The 26,137-nt window shown below is 34.7% G+C and overlaps 1 protein-coding gene across 1 annotated transcript in view; it reads left to right on the top strand.

Moving 5' to 3' along the window:
• The first annotated feature begins 840 nt into the window (after nucleotides 1–840).
• Tcs6 (Threonyl-carbamoyl synthesis 6) overlaps nucleotides 841–26,137 on the top strand; it is a 35,136-nt gene continuing 9,839 nt past the window's right edge. Inside the window, exons 1-2 of the mRNA XM_090403057.1 lie at nucleotides 841–1,008; nucleotides 25,417–25,545. Of these exons, the coding sequence (XP_090259183.1) occupies nucleotides 953–1,008; nucleotides 25,417–25,545 (185 nt within the window). The 5' untranslated portion in view covers nucleotides 841–952. The remainder of the gene's footprint in view (nucleotides 1,009–25,416; nucleotides 25,546–26,137) is intronic.

Genomic DNA, 26,137 nt, shown 5'->3' with positions numbered 1-26,137 from the left:
AGCCCGAATTCCAATGCCAGGGTTCTTCAACACCTGTTCCTGCAGATTTGCGAGGAATTCTGCTGTACGAACGCAATCAGATCGTCTGCTAGGGATCTTTCTTCTTGCTACATCCTCGTAGTCACCATTGCAAGTCTCTAGTTCATGCCTGATTGTTTTTACTGTATTCAGGGAGCATTGGGCAGCAGTCGTAATATCCTTATTTTGATGGCGGGCACGAATCATCATGATACAAGTTATTCTCTTCCATGATTCAGGTGGGTTCCAGCTATCCATCCTTTCTGACATCTTGTATATGAATGAAGAAGGGTCCAAACTTTTAAATGAAGAGAAGTGTGTGTTAATACATGTAACTTACGGAAAAATATAATTAATTATAAATATGTCAAATTTATCCCGAACACCCTGTATATATATGTGTGTGTGTGTGTGCGCGCGTGCGTGCGTGCGTGCGTGTGTGTCTGAGTATTTTAAAAAATACACAAATTTGTTAATTACAAAATTGTTATATTTGTTATTTACAAAAAATTTAATAACAAATATGACTTTTTATTTCTTCTTAAAAAATACTCACACACACACATATATATATATATATATATATATTTTTTTTTTTCTTTTGAAACAAGTTGGCAAAAAATTTAGTAAATAACAATTATGACTTTTTATTTCTTCTTAAAAAATATATATATATATATATATATTTCACACACACACACACACACATATATATGTGTGTGTGTGAGTATTTTTTTTTAAGAAGAAATAAAAAGTCATATTTGTTATTTACTAAATTTTTTGCCACTGATACCAGCGCCGATCCGAACTGTGGTAGTTTAAAGACGTACAGCGTGTTTTGAATTTAGGTTGTTGCGGTAGCTTGTCGAAGAATGTGCGTTTCTGTAATTATTGTGATGTAGTGTGCCTTTATTAATACTGTATTATATAAGATATGACGAATGTAGTGCAGAGTGGCTGTTCAGATGGCGAGTTGTACAACTTCCAAGTGTATCCTTTTGTATTGGTTGCCATTTTTATTATGTACATAACATTTACCTGTGCTGTACATGCAGTTTTAACAAAATTTGGTCGTCAGTCAGGTAGGATGTTCTGGGAAAACATAAATTCAGAAAGAACGAAAAACGAATAATGTGTTTACGCGATGTTAATAAATTAATCCGGGGAATGGGGATATGAGATAATACCTGGTGTGTTGATGGAACGTGCCCGAGTCGCAAGTTGCAGAACTTAACTATATAAACGAAGGTTACAAATGGGGTCTCACAGGGCTCAGTACTGGGACCTATATCGTTTAACCTTTATATCAATGACATTGTCAGTGGATTGCAGGGGGATACTCAGTTCTATGAGGATGATGTGAGGCTGGGAAGGGTTATTAGTAATAGTGCAGATGTGGTAGTCCTGCAAGAGGATTTGAATAAGCTAGACAGATGGGCAAATGAATGGCGGTGTCGTTTTAATGCAGCAAAATGTAAGGTCTTGAGATTTGGGATGCTTCATACTCTATTGGAGGAGTTGTACTGGAGGAAGTAGGGAAGACAAGAGATCTGTGGTTGATTGATAGAAATTGAAATTCAGGGGACATATTGATAAGGTGGTGAAGGTAACCCAGAAGATTGCTGCAATATTCAGAAGGACGCTGACTGGAAAGAGATGATAGAGTTATCATTCCGTTGTATAAGACCCTGATCAGACCAACTTAAACTATTGTTCTCAAATTTGGTCACCAGGATTTGAAGGGGATAAATTAACTGTGGAAAAGAGTAGAGAGGCAGAAAACATAAATGGTTTCGGGATTGTACAATGTTAGTTATGAGGATCGGCTGAGGGAATGTGGACTGCAGAATTTGGTAGATAGGAGAGGTGATATGAGTGAGACTTTTAAACTGTTGAGAGGTGTTTACAGGGTTGACACTGGGGAGTTCTTTTGCTTGGTTGAACAGCAGTGTTGGATCGTACATCCTGGCTCTGAATCCATCATCTTGTTAGAACGTAGTTCTTATTTAAATTATCTGTTCTTAATTAATTGTTGGTTGATTACTGATCCAAATATAGAGAAATTTATATTATCCTGTGCCACCCTATATTCAGATTAGTCTATATAATATAGTGGAATCAATCATCAATTAGCTTTGCAATCTCACTTTTCTACAGGCCAAGGTTAATATTATCATTTAAGGTTTCCGCAAGGTCCGATAAACTTTATGAGTGGTGCAATGAAAAAGAATCAGGCAAACACCAAATTGAAATCAATAAAACAAAACATTTAATGCAAGGTTATATAACATGTACATTAAGTATCATTTTGAAAACAAGATAATGCAAATCAACTTAGTTCAAATATTCATAACAAACATAAAACATTAGGCATCAGACATCCAGCTGTCAATTTTACATTCTTCCGAATAATTAAAAATGTTTCACACAATTCAATGTTATGTTACAGAATCTTACAGTAAATATTCTTAAAGTAGAATTCTCTAATTCTCTCTTAGTCAACAAACACTTAATTCAATTATGAGTCAGTTATCACTTCATGGAGGAAACACTTTTAAGCTCCATACTTGCTATTTTTAGTAGAATGCTAATATATCTTAACAGTTAATGTTAAGATATCAGGCGGAGCTAACTCATATCTTCATGCTGAAATATAAAAAAAATGGACTGCCCTTACTGGATTACATCCTTTGCACATTGGATTCACTATAAGCACACTTAAAACTGAAGTTAACTATCACTTTGAAGTAACACTATTCAAAAGGAATCTTCACTATATAACTGAAATATTAAACTTAGAGCTTCACAAGTCTTGACACACTCGTTTCAGGTAATTACTTATTCCTTATTTTCTTCTACGTATTAATTTCAGCTTTGCACTATTCTTCCTCAAAACAATTGGAATTTGACGTAATTTTAGAATTCCGTAGAAATGTTCCTAATTGCCTATTAATTTCCCGGTCCCTTCTTAATTTATTTATGGCATTTCCAAATTCCATATACCGCCACCTGTTACTTCACTCCGTGCTGTCCTGAATGCTTCTCCCCTGTTTACTTTTGTTTTGCAATAAAATACCTTCATTCTTCCTGCCAAAATCGGTTCTAGCCAGTTCAGTTCATATCAACTCCTCCTCTCTTCGAATACCATAGCTCACGCTCCACCATGCGCTATCTAAAATTAACTCCGTTTCCTTGACAGTGACTAATCAAATCTCATTAGCAGAATTTCTTAAATTTAATTTCACTTTCATTTACAATAAATAAAATGCACATATTACAGTCCACTTAGGATACATTTACAAATTATATAATGAATTTATACAGAATAAATAACTAAAAAAATTACAATTATTATTTCAATAAAAAAATTACAGTAAGTATTTAAATTAGAATTTACTTAGGAGTAAAATTAGCTCAGGATATGCAATTTATGTTAAATCATGAATGAAGTATTAATAATCATAAAATTCTTCATTCACAATTTAACAGCGGGAAGGAGTGATGACAAGGGGCCATCCCTGGAAGTTACGAAAGGAAGCTGTAAACAAGAGGGTGAGGAGTGGTTTCTTTGAATGGAGGGTAGTTGAACCGTGGAATGCATTGCCTGATAGTGGTGAGAGCGAGAACGGTCAATGAGTTTAAGGAGTGGTATAATAGACTTTGTTTTTCCTACGAAGGACCTCCTGCAATGAGACTTTTGACTCCATGGAGGCCTGAATAATAATAAAGGCAATTCCAAACAGGTGCATCAGAGTATTAACGATCATTATGTGTTTGGAGTGATTGCAAAAGTTTTTGTAGAAGTTGTTTGGCATGTCTCAAATGAGGACTTTGTGTAAATAAGAAAAAGGTGTAGCTTCTCTTATCAGGTTATTTTTATTTATTTTGTATGTGAATCTGACCATGGAAGATGGAAATTACATTACATAGGTGGACTAAAAATTAGATAATTGAAACCTGCTCCAGAATTTACAAATATCTATGCTACAGTGGATTCAAACTCGCCTTGCTGGAGAGGTGGAGTGTTATTCACTCACATAATAAGATAATTTAGAATTAGGAATATTTGTGTGGTGATATTTCTAGATTTTTAAAGATGCATATGCTATTGGTATTGTGACTCCCTCCCATGAAAGGTAGTAAACGTTTATAAATATATTATAGGTTTCTAGATTATATAAAGAATTTTTATGTAATCTGGGCTGCTTTAGTGACCAGAAACATGTTCAATCAATTTCAGGGTTTTAGTCACTGGGGCAGTGTTTTTACAACAGGTTACCACCTGATGTAAGAACCTGTCACGTAAAACACAATCACAAACATCCATCTCCATATACGAAATTTTAACCTACAGCCTGTTGGTTGGAGAAGAGGTGGATGGGGACATACATCGATTTAATCACTTGGTTTGCAAGCCAGCACTTAAGAAAGAAGTGAATATCATATTAATGTCATAGAGAGACTGATTGAGTGATAAGCCATCATTGAGATGTTTCAGTAGGTAGAGAAGAAAAAAGACAAATAGCATCATGTTGGAGGCTTAATGGATTGTATACAGCACTCAGAAAGAATTAAAATAGATTTTTAATACTTCCTATATTTCGTCTCAGTCACTGAGACATCTTCAGGGATTACAAAAAACTAATACCGCACAATACTAACCCAACCATGTGGGTGACTCTAAAGTCCTATCTAGGTGGTGCACCCTCTATGGGCGGTTGTAGATGGCAGGGGCGGCTTGTGCATGGGCACTGCGGAACTGCAGCACCCCCAATTTTTCTCGATATATAAATATATTTATTAATTTATTTATATTTGCTTGTAATATTTAATTTTATCATCAACAATCCTATACAATTCTCTTATTTTGTATAAAAAATAAAAATCCATCTTGTAGTACTTAGGAGGGCGAAGGATGCTAGCAGCACTGTGTTTACCACAGTGTCATATTGCTACGTGCGTATGCATGTCATAGTGAGATGCAAGCTATTAGCGTAATGTGGCATATGTGGTATATGCAAACTGCATATAAACAATATATTATATTGTTTATATGCAGTTTGCACCAGTAGTAGAGTGTTCGTAGTGCTTATCATGTTTACTCTGTCTCTTTAAATATTTGGACATTACAATTAAAGACATAACGCTCGAGACAAAACAAGAAGAGTGGATTTTATTTTTAAGTAATTTTGAATTATACTAAACTGTATAATTTTATCGATAATAAACAATATTTTTTCATGTTTAATTTTTTAAAAAATTTTACCATAATTTTGATATTTTATCCAAACACGTATACACTGTACTTGCAGTGTTTATGTATATTTTGAAAGTTGCAGCACCCACGATTTCAAGTCACGAGCCGCCACTGGTAGATGGCCTAGAATGTAAGGTGGGATCTCTGATGATTAATGTTTCCCAAATCTTCGGAAGTTTAATGCAACTGTATTTATTTAGATTTGGTTGATTTCTAAGAGCTGCTGCATATTCTAAAAAAAAATCCTTTTTGAATTACTGTGGTGGAGCATGGTAGTTTTTTTCCAAGAGATCCTGTGGGTTGTATCCAAGACATGGTCAGCCAGGCCTGACTGACCATAGGCATGGTTGCAAATGTATGACTTCTAAGCAGATGGTTGCTGATCTACCTGTCTGTCCAAAAGTATGGCAGCTTACAGGAACAGGGTACTTATAAAATCCAGGTGCTGAGAGAGGAGGGAGCTGATCTTTTGTAGAACGGATAAGGGTAGCAAGTTTGGTGTGTGGCTTAAATGCTGTGTGAAGGTTGTACTTTTTTAAAATCTTGGCTATTTTTTTCGATGTGCCATGGATGTAGGGTATGGTGATGGCATTTCCAAACTCTTTCTGAAGAGATGGCAGGGGAATGGGGGAGGAACTGATTATATTTTTAATACTATGATTGCTGTAGCCATTGGAGAGGAATGTATTGTGTATTATTATTATTATTATTACAGGCAACTCCAAGGAGTCCTTAGACTCATCGAGGGAGACCCTAAACATCATGTCAAGAACAACTATTCAGCATCCACACAGTATCTATATCATACTTTGCCTTGAACTCATTCACAGTCATGGCACCACAACAGACTCTGGCAGCTTATTCCACTCATTCACCATTCTCCAAGTAAAAAATTTAGTTCTAACACCCTTGCTAACCACACTCTTGCCCAGTTTCCATGGGCCAGAGTGTGGTTAATCTTATAGAAACCCTTCAGTAATTTGAATGTCTCAATCACATCACCCCTTTTCTGCCTATCAACCAACTTCTGCAACCCACAAATCTTCAACCTCTTCTCATAAGGTTCATTCCATATACCTGTTACCATCTTGGTCACTTGCCTCTGAATCCTCTGCACCTCCTCCCCATTGCCAAGAAATCCTGGCGCCCAGATCTCACAGTAGTCAAGATGGGGTCTTATCAAGGCTCAATAAAGAGGAACAATAACTTGCTGGAATCTGCTTGTCAAAGTATTCTTCAGTAACCAAGCAATCTGATGAGGTGCTTTAGCAACTTTTACTATGTTTCTCCCCTAAACTTTAACTCCCTATCCACTAACACTCCCAAGTCTCTGGCTTCATCCATTTCCTGGAGTATGGTTCCACCAATGTGGTATATTGCTGATAATCTTTACACCCCAAAATGCATAACCTTACTCTTTACCACATTAAACTGTCATCCAGTCTGCCAATCTATCCAAATCATCCTGCAAAATTTTGACATCATGTTCATTCATTATTGCTCTACCCAACTTTGCAGCATCAGCAAATAACTGAACAGTTCCTCAGCCATTACCTCCTTCGAATGCTCCTTTATCGCTTCCCATGCACTATCAACCTCCAGCCCTTGCAGTTTTACATGCCATGGCACTGAACCGAGCAATCTCCTAAGCTTGTCATACCAGCTTGGTAATTCTGCATGCACCCTTTCTTAATTGAAAATTCCACACATTTAGCCACCCTCCCAGGTCAAGACCTTATTATCACTCTCACCAATTGGTGGCAACATGGTCATATTCATTATAGTCAAATTCTCAGATGCAATTACTAGGTCAAGCACTCTCGAATCCCTAGTATATTCCATTACATGCTGTCTCAGGTAGTTATCCCTTAATAACTGCATAAGATCCAATTTCTTCCTCCCATGTGTCCTCTCCTCCCAATCAATGTTACCATTGTTGAAATCCCCCATAATAATTACCCTTCTTCCACTCATTGCATCTATTTGTCTGTGCATACTATCTCCATCATCAATTCCATCACTTGGTCTATAGCAGCACCCAACTTTATATTTTGTTCCACTAGTCACAATCTCACACCTAATAGCCTCAAATGGCTTCACTATCCTGCAGTTCAACTTCAGTTCTCCTTGGCTGCAGTTCATCAGCTATCATCAATAACACTCCTCCCCCCCATTCTTTTCTCTGTCCCTCCTGAACACACTATACCCTTCACATTCTATCCCACTAGCTATATCATCTTCTGTCAGCCATGTCTCATTAATGCCAATAACCTGTGGCCAGGAAGAGCCAGTCAAGGCCAAAAATTCTTCCTTCTTGTTCCTAATACTCCTGGCATTAGTATACATGAAGTGCAGAAGCCTGTTAGTCCCACCCCTATCTTTTCAATAGTAATTTTAATTATTGTTTCCAAATAGTGTGCTGCTACATCAGTGTTTTAGTATCAAAGCATGGGCTATATATCATATCTTTAATAACAGTAGCCGTATGTATATATATATATTATTCCAAGTACATATACCTATGATGCTATTTGTCTCTGCGTGTTGAGGCTTAAGTGCTGTGAGGACATCATGTTGGAGGCTTAATGGTTGAGGTCAGTTGAAAGGGTGGTTCCACTGGAACAAAGATTGTAGGCTCTCTTGGTTAGAGTTTTAATAATGCCATATTGTTCAGCAGAGTGGTGGTGGGAGAGTTTATGAATGTATCTGCCTGTGGGAGTAGGTTTTCTATATACTGTAAAGGAAAGTGTACCATTAGGAAGGCATGTAACTGAGGTATCTAGGATGGGTAAACTATTGTTCTTTTCCTTTTCCATTTTAAACTGGATTTTTGGATGTAGGCTGTTGAGGTGATCGAGGAAGGAGTCTAATGTGTCTGGGCCATAAGACCAAATAGAGAACATATCATCTACATATCTTAGCCAGATAGAAGGTTTGAGAGGTGCTGAGTCTACGGCTCATTTTTCAAAATTTTCCATATAAAAATTGGCAAGGGGGGGGGAACCCATGACTATTCCCTCTGTCTGCTTGTAAATTTTGTTCTTCCAAGTAAAATAACCAGAATTGATGGCAAAGGAAAAGAGATCTAAGATGTCAGAAGGAAAAACGTTTTCTAAGAGTGTTAAGGTATTAATTAAGGGAATATTGGTAACCAGTGAGGAGATGTCAAAGCTTACCAATTATGTCTCTCTAATTCCTGAAGATGTCTCAGTGACTAAGACGAAATATAGGTATTAAAATCTGTTTTAATCCTTTCTGAGTGCTGTATACAATCCATTAAGCCTCCAACATGATGTCCTCACAGCACTTAAGCCTCAACACACGGAGACAAATAGCATCATAGGTATACGTACTTGGAATAATATATATATACACATACATACATATATATATATATATATATATATATATATATATATATATATATATTTTAAAGAATAATAATGAAAATGATACAACTAGTTTCAGCCTTTTACAGCCTTCTTCAGGTATTCACTAAAGGTAGAACATAGTAATAAAAATTGAAGTTACAAAAAAACTGAGAATTACAGGCAAAAAATGCAATACATAATTGACACAAAAACATTGTATTTTTCAAGTTATTCTATCTGTGTTCTACCTTTAGTGGATACCTGAAGAAGGCTGTAAAAGGCTGAAACTAGTTGTATCATTTTCATTAAAACTTCATATTTTATCTCGGTTTAAGTCATTAAATATTTATTCTTTAAAATGTACCATTACAACCAAGTAGAAGCTCAGGAATACATACATGTGTGTGTGTGTGTGTGTGTGTGTGTGTGTGTGTGTGTGTGTGTGTGTGTGTGTGTGTGTGTGTTTGTGTGTGTGTATATATATATATATATAAAAAAGGCTACTGTATTAAAGATATGATATATATCCCATGCTTTAATACTAAAACACTGATGTAGCAGCACACTATTTGGAAACTAATTAAAGTTACTATTGAAAAGTTACATTAAAAAAAAATCATTTCAAAGTTTTGGATTTACTATTCCACATATTTTTGCTCTATATTTAGCATACGTGACAAGGTTGTACTTTTATTTTTAATAATGTCACTCACAGAAATGTAGTGAATTTATGGCATATTTTGTATTGTGGATGGGCTAAGCATTTGATAATTAGGAAACCTTGCTTCAGAGATACCAGACATGAAACTTTTTCAATTGGTCTCACTAAGCACAGTGGTTTCATCTTAATCAAATCTCACTGGTGCAAAAATGTTTGTAAATAAAAATAATAAAGCAAATGTGGTAGGTGATTTTTGTTCCAGTATCCTGTTGTCATATGTAATTTTGTGAAGAACAAGGAACATATTTTCCATTTAGAGAGTAAGGTGACATCCAAAGACATTTTGATTTTTCTTTGAAATTTGTAAATTTTTTTTTCTTTCTTTCAGTTAGTCATCAATTAACTGGTGGGCAGTATGGTTTTATGAAAGGTAGTGACAGCTGAGTTGGATAAGGGAAATGGCAATGCTGTGATACTGCTGAACTTTGCTAAAGCATTTGAGAGAACACCACATAGTAAACTAATGCATAAGTTAGAGCAAATGTGACAATATGAACCTGGTAACATGGATGGGGGGGGGGGAGAAGAACCAACACAGACCAGAGAGAGAGAGAGAGAGAGAGAGAGAGGGGTATGTGGTGGAGTAGAATGCAGGAGAATGAGGATGGCTAGTAGGGTGCTTTAGAACTCTATACTAGGGTCAGTACTGTTTAATTTGTATAGACAAGGATTTGAGGGCAGAAAGAGTATTCAGTTTTCTGTTGATGTAAAACTGGGTAATAAAGGAGACAGTAGTTAATAGAGGTGATGTAAGGATCTTGCAGAATGATTTAAATAAATTGGCATTGTAAACAAACGATAATGGATGTGTCAGTTTAATGTGGCAAAATGTAAGGTTATGGACTTGGAGATGAAAATATTGCATTTAGTTTATTACATTGTCAGTGGTATCAAATTGCAGGAGATTGATGAGGCTAGGAATTTACGGTTGATGTAACTGGTAATTAGTTTACGGAATTAACAACGCATATGCGTTGTTAATTCCGTAAACTAATTACCAGTTATGTCTAACCAACGTATAAGTCTTGCTACTAGAATTACGGTTGATGGTGGACAGAGAATTGAAGTCTAGAGGACATGCAAAAATTGGCATACCAGTTTAAAGGTTTACTTGGAAGTTGAAGAACACAAGCAAAGAGAGAGGGATGGAAGTTATTATCCTCTTTGTATAATAATACAACAACATTTTACCACTTTACACAGATTTGGTCATTTGGTTTGTTGGTAATGAGGGTGGTGATGGAGAGCATTCAGAGACAAGTGACCAAGATGTTGTCAGGTTCTGTGGAATACTCTTTATGAGGAAAGATTGGTGTGTGTGTGCAAAGTTTTGTTGAAAGACAGAAAAGAGAGAATACATGTTAAAAAAAAAATATATATATATATATTAAAGGGGTTTTGTAAGAAATGAAATTTTTCAGTACATGATTAGTAAGGAGAGAAGGGGGAAAGTTGGGTAAGATTGGTTAGTGAAGGTGCAAGGACTAGATTTTTTGCTTTTGAGAGTGGTGAATGACTGGAGTGGATTGCCATTCTCTGACAGTGAATGAATTTAAGGAGAAGGTATGATAGGATTATATGGATAATGGTATGAGCTGGAGGTACCTGTAATAATTAATTATCAGTCATGTGTAGATGTTGACTAAAAACATGGATTTCAAGTATATGATAGAGTTGAAGTAATATGGTAAAGAAGTACAGTAATCTACTGTTCATCTATCCTTCAAATCAGTTTTCCTTCAATTAACCATCTTATGTATGCAATTATTAATAACTTCCTCTTGACCATTTTCCTCCAAATTAGTCTGTTGTTTGTCAATTCCACCATTGTCACTTGTTAAGTCACTTCTAACAGCATCAATCCATCTAGATCAGGGGCTCCCAATCCTATGCCCGTGGGCACCATGGTGCCCGTCGACCAATTTGTGTGTGCCCGCTGCTGTTTCAACCATGTGCCATATAATTTGAAATAATCATGCAACAATTCATGGCATGCTATATGATGCATGCATTAATGACACATGATGAGCATTAAACGCATACAATGTAAAGTAGACGCGCATTCGAAGTTGTTCATTCCAGTTTAAGAACTGGAATATCATCATATTCTCCTAATTATGAAGCACTGGCCAATGAAATGAAATGCCAAAGATCACACTAACTTACATATATATATTTACATTTTTATATAATGTAAAGTTTTAAGTAATAAAACATTTGATTATAATGTAAACTTTGTATGTATTCATTTAACAAACGAATTCAAAAAATTTGCTTGATAAAATAGATGGTGCCCATCGCCCTACCGGTATTTTAGAATGTGCTCTAGGAAACAAAAAGGTTGGGAACCCCTGATCTAGATCTTCTGGATCATTTTCTGACATCTTGAGATCAAATAGGATGTTAGTAGTTAGTTAAAGGTCATCTTGAGGAAGCAATATGAAATTGTATACCTAAGGTTACAATTTAATATTCAATACAATTTGAATCTAGAAAAAACAAAATGGATTAAAAATATCTACACAAGTGACAGTCACCTATGTATTAATAACATGTCTATAGAACAAGATGACTCATATAATTACTTAGGACAAACAATAAAAATGAATAACGATTTATCTGAAGAACTAGTAAAAAGAAAGTCGCATGGCTATCATTCAACAGACTAAAAGAGACACACCAAATCTTGACATTTCTGTGAAGGCAAAACTTTTTCATAGTGACATTCTTCCATCACTCACATGCGGATCAGAAACATGGGACACAACAAGAAAAGAAAGACTCTCAGAATAACTCAGCGTGCAATAGAATGTAGGATTTGTAACATCAGCAAAATGGAACATGTTAGAAACACGGAACTAAGAAAGAGATCAGGCATAAAAGATGTGGTAACTGCAGTATGTGAAAGCAAGATGAGATGGGCAGGCCACATAGCCAGACTCAGGAATAACAGATGGACATATAGAATACTCAATCGGAAACCAAGAATAAAGAGAAAACCAGGAAGACAACCTACAAGATGGGAAGACCCATTAGCGAAATCTATGGGTATAACATGGAAGAGAGAGGCTCAAGATCATTGGAGGCATATTTGTGATCTGCACGCATGGAGAAATCCTGAATGAAACACAGGTCCATCAAGGTAAGGAGGGTTAATCAGGTAGGAGTTAGATGGATGAGTAATATCATTAAGCACAAGCTTCAGAAGAAGAAAATGCTGCAGAGGGCATATAAGGAGAATGGCGACCAGCATGATAAGGAAAGCAAAATCAAATTATGAGAAGAATCTAGCTGCATAGGCCAAAGGAAATCCCAGAGTTATTTTATTATGTGGCAAGTAAGAAGAAGAATGATTATGGAAGATTAACCTTAATGAGTGATAATGGTGACAGAAGCAGATAAAATTAGTCAAGTTACTGAGTGACCACTTTGCAAGGGTATATCATCCTAGTGAGTTTGCTGATTTAACATATGTGACAGATACTAATGTGGAAACAGAGGTGGATGAATTGGAGGATATTGCAGAATCTCAATGTAAATACAGTTGTAGGATTAGATGGGATATCAGCTCGGGTTTTGCGAGGATGTGCAAGGGAACTGGTGCCTCCGACTCAGGCTCTTTAATTTAAGTCTCAGCTCTGGTAGAGTTCCAAGGAGTGGAAAGAGGACAAAATAATTCCCTTGCATAAAGAAGGTTCTAAAACTGCAGTGGCAAATTAGTATCTCGGGTGTGGTGGTAAAAGTACCAGAAAAATTGGTCAAAAGAGAATTCAATAATCGGTGGATAAAAATATGATACTCTATGGGGATCAACATGGCTTTGTGAAGGGTCAGTCATGCCTTAGTCATTTACTGTCTTTTTATAATAGAGTAATAACAGAGTTAGATAAAGAAAATGGCTATATGATGATTCTTCTGGATTTTGCGAAGATATTTGACAGAATGCCACATGGAACTGTTATGCAAATTAGAATGAATAGGGATGGATTATGACACTGATTAAGTGGATAAGAGGATGGCTGCTGGACAGATATGAAAAAGTGGTATATGGAGGAGCAGAATCAAGGCAAAAGTAGGGTGACTAGTAGTGTGCCACAAGGTTCAGTGCTGGAACCATTGCTGTTTAATTGATACATAAATGATATAGGAAATAACTTGAAAGGAAATATTCAGTTGTTTGCCAATGATGTGAAATTAGGTAGAGTAATCAAGTTAATCAAGGCGATATGGAGAGCTTGCAGGATGATTTAAGTAGGCTGTCAGTATGAGCTTGATTGATAAATGATACTGATAAATATTCATCTGAAAGCAATAAAAATTAAAAGGAAACAAACCCATAGGATTGACAGCTGCTACAAAATGCAACAGTAAAATCAAAATTTAATGAAAATGTTTCAGAACTACTGGCTGCACAGTTACAAAATGAAAGTGAACTTTCCCAATGGAACAAACTACAAACAGCTATCATAACTTCTGCTAAGAACCACATCAGTAAACATGAAGAAAGAAAAAAAAAACATGGATAATGCAAGAAGTAATTCTCAAGTGATGTGAGGACAGCTTAGTTAATTTTAGTGCTTTTAAAACAGTCCTGTCTTATTACCCACAAGAAAGAGCCTACTTTATTCTTTCTTTATTAATGTTGTGACATCCTTCCAATGAATTTCAGTGCTTTGAAAACACAATTCTGCTGTATTACCTGAAATTTTTATTACCTCCTCCTTCACTCCTTGTTACTTTGATAATGTTCCAATATCCTTTTTAAGGTCAGTGTTTGGTTGACTTTCACATTCAGCTTATCTTGGCATAAACATATGTCTGTAGTCTCCTCAGACTAAAAAATCTTTTTTTTTGTTGAAAACACATTCACTTCTGCTTAACTGATAAATCTCAAATCAGACAAACTTTAGAATATTGTTCTCCCATTAAGGGCAGTGCACCCAAACTCTTGATTGCTTATAAAAGAGAGCAGTCTGTCTAATAGCCCCCCCCCCCCCCCCACACACTCACAAAGCCTCCCTTTATTCACTTTCTCTTAGGTGCTCTGTTTCTGAATTATGCCTTTTTCATAGGTACTTCACAGGCATTGCTTTGCTGAACTGGTCACTACATTTCTTTAATCATATAAGAACTAGAGCACCAGCTGATGAACATCCATATACAGTCCAACTTCAAACATATTGAACTAACATCTCATTTTCATTCCATCTACCTTTGTTCTTTGGAACAGCTTTCCCAGTACTGTTTTTTCCAGCAAGTACAACTCCAGCTTTTTAAGAAACATGTTAATATGTTACTTCTTTCTCCTTAATCATTTGCTCACTCATGCAGTGTTATGTTGTAGGTCTTGTGACCTCATATATGGAGACTATTAAAAAAAAAAAAAAAAAAAAAAAAAAAAAAAAAAAAGAAGAAAAAAAAAACACTAACATCTAGGAAACAATTGATATGTACCAGCTAATCTGCATAACCTGCAAATAATTTTTTAAAAAAAAAATTAATATTTAAGCTGTCAAAACATGGTGACAACATCTCAGTGCACTTTAATATTTTGAATATATTTTGTTTTTGAAAATCATGTTATACTTCATAGCTTTCTTTCAGATAAAAAAAAAAGGTAGCTCTTATGACAGCAGCAAAAAAACAATTTTGATATTCTGAAAATATAACAGTATTTGTAAAATAATTAGAATAATTTTAGCTATTCTTTAGACAACTGAATGCCATGCCCAGAGGTATATATAGGCCCAGTTTTAGAGATACGTGCCTGTTTAAACAGAGACAATAATAATACAATTGAGATATGATACCGAAACATGAAATACACCAGGCAAGTCAATTCGAAACCAGTAGAAAGTTAATTACTCACACTGCAGCTGTAAGTCAATTTCTTTATGTGGAGGAGGGAGGAATGTTTTTCAAATACCTGCAGAAACAAACATAAAATTTTGAATTGAACTGCGTCCAGTATGTTTTGGATGTTTATCTTATATTTTACAATGGTTGAAACATTAATTTTATTATTGAAATTAGTATACTACAAAAAAGCATGCATTCAAAGATGTATTTGATTTATCTTTGACGGTAGGGAGGTTAAATCCTGTTATAGCAAGTTGGCATATACAGAATGAAAATAGTAAATTATCATCACTTACTTGAAAAATTTTATATCATGTACTTTTTTTTTTAAATTTTCCTTTTATTCTTTTCATTTCTAAGATGTTATTTTTTTTTTCACCCTCATAAATTCACCTGGTTATGTTATTTCTGGTAAGCCATCTTGATGGAATAATAATATGCTTAATAACTCGCAATGCATTGATAAACATTAATAGGACTGATGGTAATGTTTTTTACCATTTGTATCAGACTGTTTTATGATTTTATTAGCCAGAAATTTGATATTTTAATAAACACTTCTAAGCCATTAGAAAACGTACACACAAGCTGTTTTTCCAATATTTTAATAAACACTTCTAAGGCATTAGAACACACATACACAAAGCTGTTTATCCAATAACCAGAATTTGTGAAGGTACTAGGAATAAAAAAAGATGCAGAAAGAAATACTGAGGGGGGGGGGAAACATTCAGTTATGTGTTGATAACAGTTTTGGAAAAAGTAATGAAGAATAACTGCTGTATGTTCTAGAAGATTTGAATATGCAAGTGTTATGGGCAGACATATGTGTGTATATATATATATATATATATATATGGATGTCATGAATTGTACATCCACTTGGTGGTACTGCACCACAAGAGGTGGAGAAAGTAAGAGATTTGAGGAACAGTGATTGTGTTATACTCATAGTGTGATTGATTCTACCGAAGCTATCATAATGCAGCTTAATTTCATGCAAAAAAACTATCATTTTCCTCCATTTCCTAATACACAGATCTCCATGCAAGATCAGAAAGATATCTGGAAGAACAGAATGCAAAGAATATAGTTAAAAGAAACACACGTATTAACCGCAGTGAAAATTATTTAATTGTAAATATTTCATCCTAAGTATCTTAGGACATCATCAGTACAGTAGTTTAAAACAATAATAGGAATAGCATACAATTAGGGTGCATGATTACAATAGAATCTCATTAAACGTGCGTAATGTGTTACAGAAGTAAAAAAAAAAATTAACACAATTTTGTATGACAATTTCCCATACTTTAGGAATAGTAAGAACGTCATTGCGGTTTAAGTTTGGTCTGTGTAGTAGGGCTTCAGAACTTTCTTTGTATAAGCGTTCATGTTTATATAAAGATCTATGTAAAAGTTTAGACTTTTCCCAATGGATCCTATGGTTTGGATTTTCAATTCCATGTTGAGAGAGGCCAGATTTCTGCGGTTTAAAAAGACGAATGTGGTCTTGATGTTCTTTTTAAACCGCAGAAATCTGGCCTCTCTCAACATGGAATTGAAAATCCAAACCATAGGATCCATTGGGAAAAGTCTAAACTTTTACATAGATCTTTATATAAACATGAACGTTTATACAAAGAAAGTTCTGAAGCCCTATTACACAGACCAAACTTAAACCCTATGCATACTGAAGATCAAAAGGCTGAATATAGTATATCTGGAGTTGTTGTTAAGGTATTAGAGAGATTAGTGAGAAATGGGTTGATAATAGCAATATTGTCTATAATTGTACTGGACAAGGGAGATGCACATACAGTGATATACCTAGATTTTGCAAAAGCTTTGACAGACTGCCCTACATGATAAGCTGTTAAATAAACTGAAACAAATGGGATTGGATAACAGACTAGTGAGTTGGATTGGTAACTGGCTATCAGGTATCAGAAAGTTCTATATAGGAGTACAATATCCTGAAAGAAAAGTCACTAGTGGTGTGCTAGGGATCTATATTAGGACCATTGTTGTTCAACTTGTATATTGATATTGAGATGGATTTAACTGGTGATATGCAACCACTTGCAGATTATGCAAAATTGGAAAGAATAACGCAGAGTTAAGCAGATGTTATAGCCTTACAGGAGGACTTGAATGGATTGTGTGAATGGGCAGGTAAGTGGAACTGTCAGTTCAATGTTGCAAAGCTTCAAGTTTTGAAATTTGGTAAGCAACGATGGGATGCAAAGAGTACACTTGGTGGGGAAACTTTGAAGGAGGTAGAGGAGATGAGAGATCTGGGAGTGGTGGTGGACAAGGACCTGAAATTCAGAGCCACACTGCATGAGTTGTGAAGTTTCTGCATCAGCTGCTCAGATTTGGTCACCTAGCACTCATTTGTGATGAGAATGTGTAATAAAGGGTTCAAAGATTCACGAAGGTAATAACTGGTCTTTGGTATGTGAAGTATGAAGACAGATTGAAAGAATGTAATTTGCAAAGTCTTGTGAATAGGAGAAGAAGAGGGGATATGATTGAGACATAAATTAGTCAGGGATTGCTACCAGGTTAACATGGAAGAAATTTTTCATGCAATGCGGGGGAGGGGGGGGTGTTGAACGAGAAGCCACCCCTGGAAACTGTATAAGGAGAGTGTCAGCAACAGGTATTTGGCATGGAGAGTGGCTGGTGAGTAGAATGCACTGCCTGAATGTGTTAGCTTATTAGCATTAAATCAGCTTAAATCACTTTCATTGGATGAAATTTGTGTGTGATAGCAAGCACCTCTCACAATGAGTCTCACCATGGAGGTCATGTGCTGCTAATAATAATAATAATATGTGAAATTCAAACCAACAGTCCTTGCAGCAAACAAGCAGCACTTTTACTGAGTTATCAAAGCAGGCATACCTGCATTGGTAGCTTTCCTAAATTGTAGCTGATGCAAAAAAATTGCTCTTGAAGTATGTTACCTATTACCTTGTTCTGAATGGTGTGTTGTTTTGCCAAGTGAAATATATATTGCACTGTGCTGATCAAGGAGAGAGAGTCCTTATATAGAATAAAGTATTTAATTTTCACCTACAGTTTTTTTTTTTAAAAAAACAATATTTTTTTTAATATTGATCCCACATATTAGAGGTTGTAAAACATAGCACATCAGGTCAGGTCACGAACAAAGAAAGAATCAGTTTATGTTTTTTAAACAACTGAAGGTTATATAGTCCTTAGGGAAAGATTGTTCCAGAGCATAGAGGTAGAAAGTGTGAATGAGGATGAAAAATTGGTTCAGTATGTCTGGAGCTAGACAATGGATGTTTGACTGCCAACTACCACCACCAGCTGCTCATGTGTTTATGAGTTTCAAGGAAAGTGCAAGAATGGTGCTCGACATTTCAGCAGAATACTGTCTATAAAAATACTTACTGAAGAAGCCCAAAGCAGAACCAGTACCTCTATGAGATAGTGACGACTGTCTCTATCTCATAGAGGTACTGGTTAGAAAGAATGTAAGAGAAAGGCCACAAATGTCTTCAGCAGAAAGATCTCTTTGGATTGACTTATCCTTCTAGCCCCTACTGGCATAAGCACATCATAGCTTCAGCACCCAAAAAACTGGGTATTCTACCTTATGCCTCCTTGATTATAGCAACAACCAATTACATATTTCTTCCTGTTGACCTCTTTCTCATAGCAGATATCCTCAAATGAACTGCCACCTGCATCATCACTGTCCTCCTGATGTACTTCTACTCTTTTTGGCTTCAATTCTTCTGCTATTATTAGCAAAACCCCTCTCCCATCCTGTTCCTTCTGTCTTCTCTAAAGATACTATATTCTTTTTTAAATAATGAAACCTGTGGTGCGATCATAATTAAAAGAAACACAGGTATTAACCACAGTGAAAATTATTTAATTGTAAATATTTCATCCTAATTATCTTAGGACATCATCAGTACAGTAGTTTAAAACAATAATAGGAATAACATACAGTTAGGGTGCATGATTACAATAGAATCTCATTAAACGTGCATAACTTGTTACAGAAGTAAAAAAAATAAAATAAAATAAAAAAAATAATAATAATTATTTAACAGAATTTTGTATGACAATTTCCCATACTTTAGGAATAGTAAGAACGTCGTTGGTCAGTTCCCACAAAGCATTTATCTCTCTCCCACTTAACACCTCATTCAATGCTATAGCTCAAATCCATCTTCTAAGCTTTTCATAATCACCATCCTTGTAATTCCACATATATCCTTTCCTCACAGAGGTCTTCATATGGTTAGTCACAACCCAGGTGATCATTTCCTGATCACTCACCAATTGGAGAAGTGCAAAACCCCACTCACAATTGCATCTCCTCTGATGAAATGATCAGATCTAAAACTCTTGATCCTTGTGTGTCCCTTTACATACTGCCTAAGATAATTGTCTCTTAGGAACTCAAGAAATTCATTTTTCTCATTCCCAAATGCTATTTTTTTATTCTAATCCAGTGGTTCTCAAACTTTTTTGTCTGGTGGCATACTAAAATCAATAAATAAATTTCACGGCACCCCTAGTATTATTTGCTTTTTATGGAGAGTAAAGTGCCGATTAATTGATTCTGAAAGACTCGCATATATAACCCATAAATAAATTGATATTACAGATACTAAAGATATGAAGGAAAGCATGTTTAAAAGAAAACAGATTTTATTTAAACTAAATTGGTTTATTTTCAAACAACCCGAAAACATACAAAACAAAAGTATTATAAAGGTTCAGATAATAAAATATGAACTTAATGTGAAATATGTGCCTGGTGTTGTTTGCATATTTATTTGATATTAGGCCTTGTTTTTGAGAGACATATTCTCATCTCATTTTCAAGGGCCTTTAGTCTTTCTCTCTTCTTTGTTTTAATATTTACGAGTGCAGAAAAATCCAGTTCACACAAATAAGATGTAGAAAATTGCAATAAGATGTTAAGTGCTTTGAATCCTATATTGGGGTACTCCTTCATAGTTGTTATCCAAAATGAATTCAGACACATTTCTGAATGCTTCAATCTCAGCGTACAATCGTTACTTATATCAATTAATTCTTCGGCTTCTATAAGACTTAACTCACTCATTGCTGATGTTGACTCTACAAATGGATTTTGAATCCAATCGTATAAATTGACTGAAATATCTGGAAAATAATGGTCAATGTTTTCTTCTAACGATGTTAAGTGACTGTAAATAAGCTTTTGCAGATCAGTGTTCTTACATTTTCTGGAGGCAACTTTAAGGAATATTTCTACATTGTTGGTGTTTAATTTTATCTTCCACATTTTTATTTTATCTTTAAAAGCTTTAATTTTATCTGTAGATGTCAAAATATTCTCATTTCTTCCTTGCATATTGGAGTTCAGATGATCGAATATGTTTGTTAAATAGGCTAGTTTGGAACACCAAAAATCATCTTGTAATAATTTATAGAATTCTGGTTTGTCTTCATTTTGGAAAAACATTGATATTTCTTCAAGTTCAAAAAAACGATCCAATACGCAATCTTTTGAAAGCCATCTTACTTCGGTATGAAGAAGAAGATTCTTGTAATGAGATTGCATCTCTTCACATAGTCCTGCAAATATTCTAGATTTTAATGGTCTGGCCTTGATATAATGAACCATCTGAATGATTTCTTCTAATACACTTTTTAATTCCAAGCCTATTGTCTTTGCCACCAATGATTCACGATGAATGAAGCAATGAGTCGTTATAATGTTCTCATTTTCTTTTCTAGCAAAGGAAACAAACTCTTTTGTAATTCCAACCATAGAAGGTGCACCATCTGTACATATACCCACACAAGTTTTCCAAGATAGACCATTTGTATTGAAATATGTGTTCATTATATCAAAAACATCTTTTCCTGTCGTAGTTTTTTCGAATTCCTTGCAGCATAGAAATTCTTCAATAATTTTATCATCTTCAATGAATCGAGTAAAAACAAGTAAGTGTGCTTTACCACCGATATCAGTTGACTCATCTAACTGCAAACTGAAAAATTTTGATTCGATTATTTTGGTTATAACTGACTTTTCAATATTGACTGACAGATCATTAATATGTCTACTCATAGTATCATTTGATAGTGGAATCTTCTTTATTTCTTCTGCCTCAGTACCAAAAATTGTTCTCACAATTGCTGAACAGGCCGGACGAATCAAGGTTTCGCCAATAGTATGAGGCTTCATTTCCTTCGCAATTATTTCAGCGACTAAATAACTCTCTTCTTGAACTCGGTCGGAAATTGTAAACTTTATTATAAAACTTTGTTTTTCTTGTAATTTATTAATTCTTTGAAATATTCAGGATTTTTCTTCGACAAATTGTCATGTTTTGTGGAGAAATGTCGCAATAATTTGCTAAGAACCATAGCCTCATTTGATAGAACCAAACCACACAGAATACACTTAGGTCTGGAAATTAATTTATCACCACACCACGTAAATCCCATTTTTAGATAGCTCTATATCTAAAATATAAAATATAAACGAGTTTTTACATTCTTTTTCATTGTTCCCTTTTTACATGAACTTATTCTTTCTGTTTCTGTTTTTCCATTAGTGCTTTTTTGTTGCTGAACATTAAAAATAATCAAATCTTCATTAATGCAAGTATCAGTTTTTGATAATTTATTAGTGCGAATTGGTTCATTAGCTTTGCTACAAGTAGACATTTCTTGGTCGTCAGAATCTTCACTTCTTTTTTTAAGGAAAAAATTATTCACGATTTTCAAGGGCATATGTAACTTTAATATTTTATTTTAAAATTTATTTCAAGTAAATAATTTTTTTTCTGGATGGAAAAAAGGAAAAACATTTGTTTACGATGTCTCTCGTTATAGTTGGAATATATAACAATAAGAAAAACCTCTACTCACTGAATTTAACGACTTTAATATCGTACTTCGTTTATTCTCACCGATGACAAAAGACTCATGATTTTTGTTTACGGGAAATTATCATGTATAATACTTGTCACACCGAACAGAGAAATATTAAAACAGACAGCAGGACAACTAACTATTCATTAGTTCATTTTCCCCAGTATTTATGTGCCATCACATATCTAGTTACTACGACACACAGTGATCTAATGAAATCCCAGGATATAATATAAGAGTGATACAAAAAATGATAATTTTTATATATGCTTCATCCATTAAAATCAAAATATATAATTTTTTTGTTTTTGATTTAGTTATTTGTGGCAATTGAATATTTTGCTTTTTTCAAATAAATGATTCAAAATTTCGCGACACCCTTGTGGCATACTTGCAGCACCCAGTTTGAGAACTACTGTTCTAATCTATACCGCCATAATTAAAATTATCCATAATAATCACTCTTTTCTTATTCACTAACCCAAGTTACTTATGTATTTCTTCATCACCACCCCTCTACATTCCCTGGTATATAGTGACATCCTGCTTGGTATATCATCCTATCAATTTCCACCTCACACCATACCAACTAAAAGCATTGCCACTAATTACATCTTGCATCTTCAATTTGTGCAGACATAATTTGCCTGCTATCATCAACAGCCCTCTCTCCCTTTTTCCTTTCTATCCTCAGAAAAAACATCGTACCCTTCAATTTCTATTCCCACCAGGATATCCTAATCCAATCATGTTTCACTCATTCCAACAGTTTTTGAACAGATAAACTCAAGCAGTGAAAGCATTTCATCTCCTTTATTTCTAATGTTACTGGCATTTGTAAATAACACTTCACTTTTAGGTGTACAAGGGCTGTTTGAAAAGTTTAGTAAATGTCCAATAGATGGCGACACAATTCATTCATTTGTACCAGTGTCAGCACGTATCATCTTTTTCATGATCCCTGGCAAAAATTTAGCCACATGTGATGCATGGTTCTCGCTTTCCAAACATTTAAAACGACTGCATTCGCATTTTTCATAAAAATGGAGAAAAATGAGTTAAAACACTTTTATTTGAAGAAGTGGATGGCCATGCAGATCAAAGCCAAGTTAGATGCAGTTCATGGGGACTCTGCACCAGCATTAAAGACTCTTTATTTTTGGATAAATGAGTTTAAATGTGGTTGTAAGTCCACCGAAGATGAAGTGCAATCCGGATGCCGACTGAAGTCGCTACGAAGGAAATGATTAACAAAATCCATGGTATCATTATGGAACACCACCGAGTGAGATTGCTGAGATTGTAGGCATCTCAACTGAATAGGTGTATAATATCTTGCACAAAAAATTGCTCATGAAAAAAGCTGTGTGCACGATGGGTGATGCGATTGTTGACTTTCAATCAAAAACGCATGCGAAAAGAAATTTTAATGCAGTGTTTGGCAATGTTTAATTGCAGTTTGCAGGATTTTTTGTGTCAATTTGTAACTGTAGACGAAACTTGGATCGACCACTACACACCTGAGTTCAAGCAGCAGTCAAAACAATGGACAATGCCCAGTGAAAGAGCACTGAAAAAAGCAAAGACCGTTTTGTCAGCTGGGAAGGTGGTGGCCACTGTTAGTCTATTATGCGTCATTATTGGACCATTTAAAAGAAGAACTGAAGGAAAAATGACCAAGATTGGCGCACAAAAAAGTGCTTTTTCATCGACAATGCACTGTCTCGCACATCGACCGTCGCAATGGCAAAATTGCACAAATTGAGGTTCGAATTGGTTCCACATCACAGTATTTTCTGGACTTGGCCCCTTGTGACTTCCTCTTGTTCCCAAACTTAAAAATTTGGCTCGACGGTAAAAAATTTTCTTCAAATGAGAATGTCATCAAGGCTGTCAATGACTATTTTGCACAATTTAACAAATCCTACTTTTTAGAGGATGAAAAAATTGGAAACTCGCTGGACCAAATGTGTAGACCTCAATGGAGACTATGTTGAGAAATAAAGTGATTTTTGTCCAAAAAAATGTGTTATTTGTTCCATTAACCACCATCATTAAATCACTTGCTCATCTGCTTCTCACATCTGATATTGTCAATTATCCTGCTAATTATTTTTCCTTGGAAACATGCCTTATGGAATCTCTCATTTACAACACCTATAATAATGGAATCTAATCTCCATGTATCACTTTTCTCAAGTCATTCATCACCTCTTTTTCTCTACTTTCCTTAATCCTTATCTTTTGCACACTTCCATTCTTATCCATCAAACTTCTCAATGTATTACACATATATTTTTCATTTCACATCACATCCTGGAGATTACACTCTCATTTGTTTATTTTGCTTCTGCATTCCTACTTTCTTTTGCTTCCATGGCTGTAATTTCTTCTACTTCTGTTCTGTGATTTATTAACAGACATTTGCTCCTGCAATTATGCTCCCCTTCTGCAATGCATATGGTTGTCATTTGCTTTTGAAATTTCATTTCATCTGCCAGTTTCACGATAACTCATATTCCAAAAGAATATAACACTTAATATAACACTTTCCACATATGCTTACTCTCTCTCTTATTCAATTCAGTCTCTCCACAAACACATTATCCACATTCTGGCAAGTATATAAGTTGCATTTACAAACAACCATTCTGGAAACGTCCACACTGTTAATTACACTTGATTTTCATGCTGCACAACATACAGATCTCATTTGTACTGCCATTTTGTGTTGTTCTGCAAGCTTCAAAAAAATTCTAAAAGAAACTGTTGTTTCATACACACAAAGCTCCACAGTCACTCAGTTATGCTAAGCTAAGAAAAATAAAACTACACCAAAGTGCAAATTCAAATTTCTATTTTACTACAAAAATAAAACTTATCTTATGGCATAGATGTTTGCAAAGTCTGCTCTGCACAAGCTCGTATAACTCCTTGAGTTTGTAGGTGGCTGCTTCATTTCTTTTCTTTTCTTTTTTTTTTTTAACTTCAAGCAAAAAATTTAAAAACAAATGCTAAGAAGAGAAAGATTCATTTAGCAATTTTTAAAGCAGCTACAAAAAAAACAAACAATAAATTTTGCATCTCTAGAGACTCCATCTATAGAACTAATTGCATCTCACTAGAAAGTAAGTGAAAAATAACTAAAATGAAACCATGTCATGAAATCAGAAACTGAAATGCATTAAGAGAATAAAGTATTATAGAAACATATTGAAATGATTTTAAATTGATTGCTGAAAATTGCTCTTAACTGATAAAAACAGATCACTAGAGATTCCTTTTAAGTCTTCAAGAGAAGCTGAAATAGCCTATAACAGTTTGAGGATAGACAAAGAACCTAGTAGAGGAGGAGCCATGAAACATTTATTTGTAAAAGACACAGTGCTTCATGTGTGAGTTTTTAATATGAATTTTCATTCTTTAAGAACAAAGAGAAAGCTAACTGTTAACTATATGAAAAATTTCCTTAGAACAAAGAGGATATTATCAAAACTTGCTATCACGAGAAATTTTAGCATTTATTTGTTTATTCCTAATATTTGCATTTCAGGTCTGTTGGCATTGTCAATAGCTGTTTTGTGTTATATGTTAAATGCGAGTTTTTTTGAGTACAAAAAAAAATTTCAAAAATTTGGAAATTTTTTAAAAATCTGAATAAATTTAATTTTTTAAATCACTGTATGCATAAGAAAAGGAAGTGTTTAGACTTTGCTATAAAATGCAAGGTAATTAACTTTAAATACAATTGAAGTAATGTTTTGTAGAGTGGAATACATTCCACAGAAGACGGGGAGGGAAAAGCAAATAGTCTGTAATAGATGAGAAATATGAAATGATTGTTTACCCACAAATTTTATTAATAACTATTCATTCTGTTGATTTCATTAGTGTCAGCAAACTCAACAAAGAAGGCTTCTCCCATTCTGTAATGTATCTATCATGTTTAAACATATTCGCTCACTCATTCAGGCTCCTAATGCTTAC

The sequence above is a fragment of the Typopeltis vanoorti genome, chromosome 13 (assembly GCF_054136105.1).
Source record: "Typopeltis vanoorti isolate ZY-2024b chromosome 13, IOZ_Tvanoo_1.0, whole genome shotgun sequence".
Classification (NCBI taxonomy): Eukaryota; Metazoa; Arthropoda; class Arachnida; order Uropygi; family Thelyphonidae; genus Typopeltis; species Typopeltis vanoorti.
This window is presented reverse-complemented; position numbering and strand designations above follow the sequence as displayed.